At 36.2% G+C, this 12,402-nt stretch overlaps 1 protein-coding gene across 4 annotated transcripts in view; it reads left to right on the top strand.

Annotated features, from left to right (window-relative positions):
- WWP1 (WW domain containing E3 ubiquitin protein ligase 1) overlaps nt 1–12,402 on the top strand; it is a 108,600-nt gene that overhangs the window by 74,009 nt on the left and 22,189 nt on the right. For all 4 annotated transcript variants that reach the window (XM_027581555.2, XM_027581578.2, XM_027581569.1 and 1 more), the window contains 8 exons: nt 325–499; nt 2,784–2,838; nt 2,923–3,007; nt 3,136–3,264; nt 5,743–5,818; nt 5,926–5,997; nt 8,249–8,337; nt 11,855–12,014. In XM_027581555.2, coding sequence (XP_027437356.1) covers nt 325–499; nt 2,784–2,838; nt 2,923–3,007; nt 3,136–3,264; nt 5,743–5,818; nt 5,926–5,997; nt 8,249–8,337; nt 11,855–12,014 — 841 coding nt within the window. The remainder of the gene's footprint in view (nt 1–324; nt 500–2,783; nt 2,839–2,922; nt 3,008–3,135; nt 3,265–5,742; nt 5,819–5,925; nt 5,998–8,248; nt 8,338–11,854; nt 12,015–12,402) is intronic.

Here is a 12,402-nt window from a genome sequence, read left to right on the forward strand (position 1 = left end):
CAGCCCTGAACTTGGGCAGTGGCTGGAAGGGCAGATCGCTAGGTGTACAGTGAGCACTCGGTAGCTTCTTAACCAGATAAAGAGAGAGGATAGTCAGATTGATACTGAGACTATTCAGTCTTTGGCCCCTTTTTTAGACAGTTCTTAGAAATCATGTAGTGGTAGAATGGGAAGGCAATTTAGCTAAAAAAAGCAAGTTACATATTCAAAATTTTACAGTTACGTTGTCGTGTCTCTGACTTTTAGATTATATGAGTGAACTGTTAACTAAAGACTTTCCAGTTTCTGTTCAATTTTTATTCATGCTTACTTTGTTGATGGTAGTTGGGAAAGAAGAGTTGATGATCGCGGCAGAGTTTATTATGTGGATCATAACACCAGAACAACAACCTGGCAGCGGCCCACCATGGAGTCTGTCCGCAACTTTGAGCAGTGGCAGTCTCAGCGGAACCAGTTGCAGGGAGCGATGCAGCAGTTCAACCAGCGATACCTCTATTCGGTAAGAGCAGGTTGTGAGATGTCAATACAACTCTTCCTCCTGGCATTTGCTCTTTTCTACTTTGGTGATTTTGAAATGTTATAGACTGCACTGCAAGGTATTTTTTATTTACTCTTTAATAAATAATTATTTCTGATATACATACACTAGGTTTTTTTTTTTTAATTCTAGTTTACTAACATAAGTACAGTTTTTGTCTTTATTAAGTGGTAGTTTCGTAAGTGAAATTTCTTGATGAAATAATTTGTCTTTCCTAATTCCCTTTAATTGGAATTATTTTGTTTGCTTTAAACAAAACTGGTTACCTTACTTAAGATCAGGCTTGCCATTTTCCAGATGTTCTGATTCCCATCTCAGATTCTCAGAAACAACACTTTCATGTGGAAATAGTTTTGTCTGAGAAATCTAATGCTATCTGAAAATTTGACCAATTGATGGTCCATTTATTGCCATAAGCAAACATCCACAAGAAGACGGGGGTTAGGGCCCCCCGGGTGGCTCAGTTGTTAAGCATCTGCCTTCGGCTCGGGTCATGATCTCAGGGCCCTGGGATCGAGCCCCGCATCGGGCTCCCTGCTCCGCGGGAAGCCTCCTTCTCCATCTCCCACTCCCCGGCTTGTGTTCCCTCTCGCTGTGTCTCTCTCTGTCAAATGAATAAATAAAATCTTAAAAAAAAAAAAAAAAGATGACGGGGTAGAGGGAAACCTTTGTTAATAGGTTTGATCACAGGAAGTGGAAAATACAAATTTTAAGTACCGGGCATCTCTAGAGAGTGTTTTGAAGCAACTTGAAAACCCAAAACATAGAGGCTAGCAGATAGGGAGGAATTAGGAAAGATACAAAAAGAAAACTTAAATAACTCTTTTTTCATTATCCTGCCTCAACTTGGCTCTTTTGGCTCCATTTTCTTCAGAGGTTAAATAATAAGTTCTCATTTGCAGGTTGACCCATTCTCCTGGTATTCTGTAGCCAGCATAGAGGGAGTGGGCCAACCCAGCTTACATAGCATCTCCTGCTGCCACCAATTGCTGGTTCTTTGGAACTTGTACAGAAATCTGTAGTAAGGTTTCGTTGTTTAGCTGTATATAGTAAACAAGAAATTACGTACTGTGTGCTTTTGTTCTAGGTCAACTTAGCTGTATATGTGAAAACCTTGGGGAAACAGGGCAGAATTAGGTCATAGGGATGTAGTAGAAGTGTGTTCTCCTGCATACAACATCCTTAAACAGGCTGAGGTGTAATTATCTAAGTATAGCACAAGTCTGGGATAAAAGTCCAGGCTAACACATACATTGGCTTAGTAATGCCACCTGGTACCCAGATTCTGTGTGCATTGTTACCATGCGTCATGCTTACCTTGGTCATACAGAGCTGCTGCCCTTTGGGCTTCATTCCCCATTGTAGACAGGAAGAAAGGGAAAGGGGAATGAGAAGGGCAGATGGCTTTTATCTTGCAAGCCCTGCCTTTTTACTCGAAAAGGGATGCCCTTACCAGGGACTTCTGCCAGTGCTCACTGGCTAGAATTGGTCGTTCTACCAACTCAGCTGTGAGGAAGGCTGGAAATGGAATATTAGATGGACACATTGCTACCTCAAACAAAAACATGGTTTGAGTGTCAAGGAAGAAGGCATGGGAAATGGATATTGGGTAAAATTAACAACATCTATTATAAGGTTATAAAATATTTATCAAGATGCATTAAGATGTATTTTTTCAGGTGATGATTTTTATATTTATCATTCTTTTAAAATTGATAGAATGTTTATATTTTCTTCTGAATATATTTCTGGGTTATAATATATGTAAGCATGAATGTTTTTATTTATGAATATATAAAAGAATACTAATATTAAGATAAAGATTTACTTGTATAAAGATGATACTGGATTTTAATGTTGGTTTTATTAGTAGGTGTGTCTTAATGAGAACTGTGATTATTATTGTACTTTTAAATATTTTTCATTTAAATACCACAACTTTCTGTATGCTCTTCTCTCTCATTTTCACTCCTAACAGATTATTGTAGAAGGGTAGAAAATTAAAATATTGATCTCAATATATTATTTCTAAATCATCTTAGAAAAACTAATGATTTTATCAACTGATGGATTCCTCTTAACTCATAACATTTTTAAATGTACTTTGTGTCTTGAAATCACTTTATTCACATTCCTTTATATTTTTTAGAAAATCACTATAAAATGTGGTTCTACCAAGTATTTAGTTTATCTTTGCTTTTATATTAATGTTTTTATTTTTCCCTCCAACCCTTTCTCCAATCAGGCTTCAATGTTAGCTGCAGAAAATGACCCATATGGACCTTTGCCACCAGGCTGGGGTAAGCTGATATGTTGTTGGTAAAAATATCTGAAGGTATATATAGTAAATAGTCATTAAATGCTGTGCTTACTCTATTTTTTAGAAAAAAGAGTGGATTCAACCGACAGGGTTTACTTTGTGAATCATAACACAAAAACAACCCAGTGGGAAGATCCCAGAACCCAAGGGTATGTGTGTGCTGTGGCCTTAATTAAGTCATCTTACATATATCTGTGGATAGAATCAAGTAAACCTTGATTTGGATATTTTTAGTACCTAGAAAATATTCACCTATGACTGTAACTTTATCTTTTAGCTTACAGAATGAAGAACCCTTGCCAGAAGGCTGGGAAATTAGGTATACTCGGGAAGGTGTTAGGTACTTTGTTGATCATAATACAAGAACAACAACATTCAAAGATCCTCGCAATGGGAAGTCATCTGTGTAAGTGAAAACCTGAAGTTCTTAAATGCTGTTTAATGAGGACATAAAAACTTAGCTTCAAGTTTAACAACAGATTGTACTTTATGGATCAAGAAAACCTATATAAGTAAGAGCCCGGTATACCCATCTTTGCTTTACATTACTACAGAATGAATTTGTAGCACATAATGTGTTAATGATGATAACAAATATTTATCTAGTGATTGCTATGTGCAGAGTATTGTTCTAAGAACATTGTATAAACTAGCTCATTTTATTTCCCAACAACCTTAAGTAGATACTATTATTTTCCATTTTTCAGTGCAGAAACTGAGGCTTAGGGAGCTTAACTAACTTATGCAAAACCAGGCGGAAGGGAATAGAGCTGGTTTCAGACCAAGGCAGCCTTCACAGAGACTGTGCTCTTAACTGCCCCTCATGCTACTGTAATTCATGAAGGAATGAGATGTTAACACATTTGAATTTTCCAGATAAAAGTATCTTAAAACAGAGCTCACCTTCATCCTTACTCTTAGGTGTGATATCTTTGCATCACAAAGAAAACAGAAGCAACCATAAAAGGGTTTTTGTTTTGTTTTTTGTTTTTTTTGCAAATTCCTACTGTCAGATCTGCCCACCTCCCAGCATCCGTCTTCCTTCTTGATCCTATAGGTGAATTATCATTGTTCCTATCAAAGGCAGTCCCTTTGCTGGCACTCTAGATCTTTCCCCCTCTTTCCCATTTAATTGCTCCAGCAGTTATCGTCTTTCTATCCTCCATCGTCAGTTTTTCTTCTTCTACTGAATTATTCCTCCTCAGCTGCTGTTTCTCCTCTATTAAAAACAAACAAAAACACAACATTTTACCTTGCAAATTAATTCTGTGAAAATTCATTTTTATTGCTGCCCTTTACAGGAAAAGTACCTGAAAGCATTGTCTCTACATTGCTGTTTCTAGTATCTCTTTCAAACAAACTACAGGGAAGTTCCACTGACCCTGAACTTGTTAAGGATACCAGTGACCTCCACATTGTGAATTGTTAATTCAGGAGTTGGTTGCAGTCCTGTCTCATTTGATTTAGGAGCATTTGACACAATATATTTCTAGCTACCTCAACTTCAGAGTATGTCCAGAATCCACTTAGGTCTCACCACATCCACTGCCACCACATGGTCACCTGAAGTGTTGCTTCTGTCTCTCTGCTTTCTGCCCACACCTCGTATAATGTTATTCTCCATACAGCAACAGGATTGACTTTTTCTCTCTTTTTTCTATTAAGTATAAAGTCATTCCTTCACACAAAAACTTTTCAGTGATTTCCCATCTCGGAGTGAAAAGGAGAGTCCTCACAGTGGCCTCCACTGCCTTACAGAATGTGACCCCTGTTAGCTCTTCATTTTCATCTCTGTTTTCTCCCATCATTCATTCTGCTTCAGCTTCACGGGCCCCCTAGCTATACCTCAAGCACCTGGGCTTTTACCTCTGAATAAAAGGGTCTTTTATTCTGCTCTTTCCCCAAATATGTACATGACTTAATGCCCTCCATGTTTTTGGTCAAATACTAATTTGTCTGTGAACTCAACGCTGTTCACCCATTTCAGAATTTTAAACTTCTCCCTATACCACTCCATATCTTTTTTACACTGCCTTTCTCTCTCTCTCCCTCTCTCTTTTTCCTGTCTGAGGAGCAGGAGTGATAAAACGTTTATCCCCTTCTAACACACTTCATAGATAGTGTACTTATTGTTTCTTGTCTGTCCCCTTAAGTGGTATATAACCTCCACAAAAACAGGGTTTTTACCTGTTTTATTAACAAATAACACTCTCATTGGTTAGAAGAATGTCAGGTAATACTATATATTTCACAAATATTTCTTCAGTGAATTCACTTGAACCTAACAACATAAGAGAACATTTTCCATCCATTCCAAAATGTTCCCTAAGATCATGAAAGTTCTTTGTGCTTGTATCTTAGGCTCTCCCTCAAAAGGCGGAAGCCTCAGGCCTTCTCAGTGTGAATTGAACCTATCCCTCGTGCAACCCATTCTGCCTCTTCCCTCACTGATCAGTTGAGCCGTGTGACCTGGATGTCAATTATTCTTAGAAATTACTTTTACTTTGCATACTGTTCAGCAATGTTTCTTTCAGTTTGAGATTAGGTTTAAGTTGTGGTAGAATTTCCTTCCCTGTCTTTCTGTCTAGAGCTTCTATCCTCCTTAGATTTAAGTGTTATCAAAGGTTTTGTTTTTTTAATAGTAATAGACTTTAATATTTCATTTAACTAACTTCTTTATAAAAGACCCATACATACATACAATCTCACTCTTTGTGTGTGTCCTCATTGTGCAAGCCTTTTGGCCCACCAAATGTATCTTCTCTCCCAACAAATAACTTTCCTGTGGTCATTTGTAGGACTCTGGTATACTCCAGTTTCATACTGAGTATTACATATCCAGTTTTATTTTGAATTAATATGTGGTTTCTTTTTTTTTCTTTAGAACTAAGGGTGGTCCACAGATTGCTTATGAACGCAGCTTTAGGTGGAAACTTGCTCACTTTCGTTATTTGTGCCAGGTACTACAGTGGTAAATAAATCTTATGTTCATAATCACTTTGTCTTACCTTTATACTATACCTATACTACAGCTTACATGATGTCACGATATTATTTTTGTTTTTAGTCTAATGCACTACCCAGTCATGTAAAGATCAATGTATCCCGGCAGACACTGTTCGAAGATTCCTTTCAACAGGTAAGGAAGATTTTATCAGAATAAACAGTTCAACTTGTCTGATTATATCCTATATATATATTAAGGGAGTTAGGGTTTAGAAATTTTAAATCATGACTGCCACTTACTGAGTTTCCATTATAATAATAGTCATAATAAACCCCATCATGTATTGAGTGATTGCCATATGCTTGGCACTGGCATCTTACAGGTATCATTTCATTTAATTCATCCTCACAACATCCCTTTGTGATAACTCTTACCATTATGTCCATTTTATTTTTTTATTTTATTTTTTTTGAAAATTTTATTTATTTATTTGACAGAGAGAGACACAGCGAGAGAGGGAACACAAGCAGGGGGAGTGGGAGAGGGAGAAGCAGGCTTCCCGCTGAGCAGGGAGCCCGATGCGGGGCTCGCTCCCAGGACCCCGGGATCATGACCTGAGCCGAAGGCAGACGCTTAATTAACGACTGAGCCACTCAGGCGCCCCCATTATGTCCATTTTAAATGAAGCTTAAATAGTTTCTGGAACAAGGTGACACATTTTGACACTTTTCTAAGACTTCATTAACTCAAACAAGTCTTGATAATACAACCAAATTAAAATTAAATCAGTATAGATACTCTATTCCATGTAAGTATCCATCCCTTTAGTAACGCTGGTGTTCATTCTTACCTCCTCTAGGAGGTTTCAGTTTTAAAGGTTAAGATCTCAGAGGGACCTTGTCTGAGCACACTAGTCAAGATGGGAGTCCCTGCTCACCTCCCTCATAGTCCCATTTTAGCCCTTTATGTATTATTTTCAGTAACACTTAGCACCACCTGACCCATTTTATTTGTCTCCCTTACTAGAAGGTAAGCTCCATGGGAGCACAAACTACTTCATTTACTGCTGTTATGCTTAGTACCTAGAATAGTGCCTTGCACATAGCAGCTATTCAGTAAACATTTGGTGAATGAATAAATGTAATATGTCTGCCTTTCCTGAATCATCTGCAGAATATTTAAAGATTAAAAAAATCAAAATATTATCAGTTCTTTTTTTCTGATGATATGGAGAATTTTCCATAAAAGTCTTCTCATTCCTGCCCCCCCCCTCCAAAGTATTACAATGATGAACTGAAAGTCCCTGTTTATACAGGTACATAGGAACTTTTTTTTTTTTAAGATTTTATTTATTTATTTGTCAGAGAGAGCACAAGCAGGGGAAGCAGCAGGCAGAGGGAGAAGCAGGCTCCCCGATGAGCAATGAGCCCGATGTGGGACTCGATCCCAGCACCCTGGGATCATGACCTGAGCCGAAGGCAGACGCTCAACTGACTGAGGCTCCCAGGCTTCCCGGTACATAGGGACTTTTACATAAACAAGCCAAAATGAAATAGCAGCACTCCAAAATCAGAGATGTTCATATCCTAGCTTAATTTTACTAGCTGTTGGAATTCGGGCAAGATACTTAATGCAGCTATTATCAAAACATTTTTTGGTTTGAGTTAATAAATTCTTAGTGTGTTCTAAGATCTGTTTGAGCTTTCTTGTAGTAAGTGTACATCCAGATTCATGAAAAACTTTATTTTGCTTTGTCCTCTGGTGTGGGGAGAACCATGGTCTGTTTGATGTGCGTGACTGTCTATGAGGCGAAGTCCTGCTGCTGAGCTGTGCTGTCAAGACCGGACATGCCGGTCTTGTTCTTGGTTTTGACACGTGTGGTGGAAGTTATTCATTGTTATCTAACAGTAAAGCCTGTTTGCTAGAATCCTAATGTAAGCCATTAAGGATTGTGAAAATTGGGTATACATATTGTATAAATTCTTTGCTTTAGCTGAGTTCCTTTCCTACTGAGAAATGGTATATGTGGCATAAGCAGGACCCAGAACAAGCTCTTTTGCTTCTCATCAAATGTTGCTAGTTAGAAAAATTTATAAGTCGCCTTTTACAAGATTTTGGTAAAATTTCGGGAGCAACAGGGGAAGGAATATTTTCTAAACTTAAAAGCTTTCTGTGTCACTCTTCCTCTCTTGCCACTAACCCAAAGTAGAACTACCATTTAATAGTGGAAGAGGGAAAGAGATTTTAGAAGGTGAATCACAGAAAGCTTAATAAAGTAAGTTTGTGGAACACATCAGTTGATCTCGAGTTAAAAGCATTTTTGTTTGAGATAAGGAAATGTGTAATTTTGGAAATGCAGATGAAATTTAAATTGAATTGTTTTGGAAGAAACTTAATGCTGTATATAAGTGTTTTAAGTATACATGTTTTTGTTTTTAATTAGATTATGGCATTAAAACCCTATGACTTGAGAAGGCGATTATATGTAATATTTAGAGGAGAAGAAGGACTTGATTATGGTGGTCTAGCAAGGTAAAATAAAAACACATCTGCTTTGAAATAATTATGTCTCCATTGTATGCAATGGATGTATTCTTGAAAAGATACATTTCTTCAGTAGCAATCCAGAGTTATTTTTAAAAACAAAAATTAAAATATTAGCACAATTCTGGAGGTGTTATTATTACTGTCTTGGTTATCCTGTACATTTTCTCTGCATATATATAAATTTTTTGTATGTGTGTTATAGTACATATGTGCTATTTTTTTAAACAGAATTGATCATACAATATGTACAATATAGCAACTTCATTTTATCATTTTATATCTCATGGACATCTTTTCATATCCTGTATGGAGCTAATAATACCCTCCTTTATTTAATGGTGCTAATACTCTTATTTAATGACTGCATAATATTGCACTGTGTGTAGATACCTTAATTAATGGATCAGCATGCATAAGGTTGTTTCTTAATTTTTGTTATTATAACAGTGTATGTTGGTTTTATGTTTATGTTTTAATCCAATCTGAGTCCTTTTGAGAATAGTCTTTCACATTCATTAAATACATTGTTAACAGTGGAAAATGTAAAGCAATATGAGTGGGAAATTGTTTAGTTTTTAACTTTTTTAATGAACGACTTTAAAAATTTTTGCTTTGCCCAAACCTAATTTGACAACAATTTATTTTTTACCAGAACACTTTCATTAAATCTTTTAAAAGAATTAAACCTGCTTTCCATAGGAACAGATCTTTTTAAACTAATATTTCAGAGGTGGACAGAATTACAAAATCACAATTTTAGTACAGCGGGCAAAAAGAGATAGGTGGGAGCATATATGTGAGATTATCAGAGGTTTGGCTAATTAGCATATTTTCTTCTCCAGTGCATTATTAAGCTTTTTCAGGAAAGAAACACTACCTATCACAATAAATGTTCCTGTCACTTCTATTGTGATTTATCTCAATTTCAGGAATGTTCAGACATTAAAAAGAAAGAGCTACCTTAGAAATAAAATATGGTTTTATTTTTTACAGTGTCTGACTTTATAACATTCATATGCTTGTCTGTACTTATAGTTACCTCAGCTGTTTGGGTTTAGTTTTATGTTTTGAGGGTTTTAAAGCACATATTCAGTTACTCCATACCATGATTTTCTTACTCCCAAATTCTTAATTTTGATTCACATATTCATGTTTTGGTTTATTCAAGAGTTCACAAGGGTGATATATACTCCTTTAGTTTTGCATGTTTGAAAATGTGTTTTCTGTTGCTTTTTATATAAACAACTTCACCAGATATAAATTCTTATGCAACACTAATTTCTCCACTACCCTGTAGACATTGTTTGACTGTCTTCTAGCACTGAATGTTATAGCATGTGAAGCGGAAGGCCAGCCCCTTGTAGGAAACTTTTGTTTTTCCTTTGGATGCCCACACAGTCCTTTTCCTTGAAGTTCATTAATTTCGTTGTTGATTGTTTTATATCTTTTCTTAGGAACATATTAAGATCTTTCTTAATTTAAGGGAAATTTTCTTCTATTATGTCTTTGAATATTTTTTCTGTTCCATTTGTTCCATTTTTCTTCAGGAACATCAATCATGGGTATGTGGAATCTTCTGTGTCAGTCTTACATGTCGGTCATCTTTTCTCTGATTATTTTTATCTTTGTGCTTTTCCATTTTGTTTTGATTTTCTCAAACCTATCCTCGTCACTGTATGCAGTACTGCCCTACATTTTGTTGCTTCTAATGTGATTTTTCTTCATTAGTGGCTTTACTGTTTTCTTCATTTTCTCTAGGCTCTGCTAGCTCATCTGTTGTCTCATAATTTTTTCAACCTCTAGTATCTCTTTAGTTTATTTGAGAGTATAGAAAAGGATATTTTGTAAGTGAACTCATCCACCTCTTTTTAGTTAGAATTTTTCCTCCTTTTCTTTTAGTGTCAGGGTATATAGGTTAGATACCATGTTATAGGCATTCTTCTTTTGAATGTATTCAGTTTTCTCTGGGCTGCTATTTGCTAAAAGTGATCTGCAGCAACTAGAAAGTTTATTTCTAGTTTTTTTTGTGTGTAAACACATTCTCACAGATCTGTCAGTCGTTTCCCCTGGGTGCATATTTTACCTCAACCTTGTCACAGTGGGAAGTCACTTGGTTCCATTACTACTTTGGGACTGGATTTAGTTTTGTGAATTGGTGTTTATCATTTCTTAGTTGATTTTGTTTAGGGGAAGACTCCCTTCTCTACTGATCAGGCAGTTTCTGAGATTATATTTTTAAAGCTTTAGGAAAAGTTTTTGTAAATGGGCTTCCAGACCAGATTTAGCCTGCCTAGTAATGGCTTCCATTGTGATTTTAAATTTTTTTCAATTATTTGACAGCATTAAAGAAAATCAGTAGATTATGCTTAAGAATCAAGATTTCTGGCTTCTCTTTAAAAAACCCTAGACCCACGTTCCCACCTTCTCGCATGGCATCAATTGGCTGAATCTACATAGCTTATTCAGCCCTGTAGGATAGATAACACTCTTTTTCACTCTGTGTCAACCACTGCACTGTCATCTAAGGACAATGATTATCTGCCTAGAAAGAATTCTTTCTTAAAATTGGTAATAACTTTTATCAGGGATACAATGAAGAATGGGGGATTGTGGCTAAGTAGAAAATGTGAGGCCCAGGTAGAGAAGGAAGCCATGTGTACTGATCACTATAAGCATTTGAGTTGGAACCCTGCTTTAGAAGAAATTGCTGTTGAAGAGAGTCTTGCAGATTGGGTTTATTTTGTGATATGAATTATTAATCTTTAATCTAGTTGGATTTCATCATTAGACTTTGATAAGTGAGGCAAAATTGGTGGTAATAAGTTAGAGAATGCTAATCACATTTAAAGATTTCATGTTTTTAATTTTAGTTCCATTTGTAATATGTTGGCAATAAAACTAAAACTGTCCCATAGCAGCAGTGCTGTGTATGTCAGTATCACCAGCAGATACTTACTAAAACCTATTGCATATAGATCCTAGAATGCCTATGAGTTAAGGATACAAAAATATATATGAAGACGTGGCTTTTGCTTTTGAGGAGTTTCTAGTCGGGTGGATGGGCAGGTCATGTACAGGAAAATGAATAATATTGTGGTTGTTATCACAGTACCACAAAGTATTCAGTGATTGATACAAATAAATATGCTGAAAGTTGCTTCAAAAAACTGAAGTGGGATGAATCTCAGTTGGACTGAAAGCAAAAGCGGGACCTACATAGGCTAAGTTGACACTGAGGAGACATACCCAAAGAAAAGTATGGCATAGAAATAAGCATGCTATCTGTGACTAGCACTGAGCTTGTAGCCTGGCATCCTAGGAACTGCAGGTAACTGAGTGGAGGGCCCGATCATAGGAAGACTTAACTGGAGGGCTGAGGAATTGGGCAGTGGAGTTATTAAAGGCTGTTGAGCAGAGATGGTGTGTGCATGGGTGTATTTAAGATTTGTTTTTAAATTCATGTGTGTATGAATGCTAAAAAAAAAATCTTACTTTCTTTTAGAGAATGGTTTTTCTTGCTTTCACATGAAGTTTTGAACCCTATGTATTGCTTATTTGAGTATGCTGGCAAGAACAACTATTGTCTACAAATAAATCCAGCATCAACCATTAACCCAGACCATCTTTCATACTTCTGTTTTATTGGTCGCTTTATTGCTATGGTAAGTCCTTATTTTCCTTTGTTTTATTTATTCATTTATTTATTTAAACTTGCTTATTTCAAAAGTATTTTGGAGAAGACTTAAAAAAATGATCCATGTTATCCTTGGTTGTGTATATTCACAAAGTTTATTACCAAGGAAGTTTGCCTAGAAAGGAGAGTACCATATTTTTTGAGTACCTGTATGAAATCAAGATTATGAATATAAGGATTATTGATGTAGCCAGTTAGTCTTTAAAACTCCTTTCATTTTATAAATTAAAGCTTAATTATGGTGTGACTACTTCTGCATAAAAGGAAAATCTGAGTTGTATAACAGTTGCACTTGACTGATGCTTTGGGAATTTTCAGAGCTTAGCAGAAACTCTTGTGGGGCTATTGTCTTTTCA

Source organism: Zalophus californianus, chromosome 4 (genome assembly GCF_009762305.2).
Source record: "Zalophus californianus isolate mZalCal1 chromosome 4, mZalCal1.pri.v2, whole genome shotgun sequence".
Taxonomy (NCBI): domain Eukaryota; kingdom Metazoa; phylum Chordata; class Mammalia; order Carnivora; family Otariidae; genus Zalophus; species Zalophus californianus.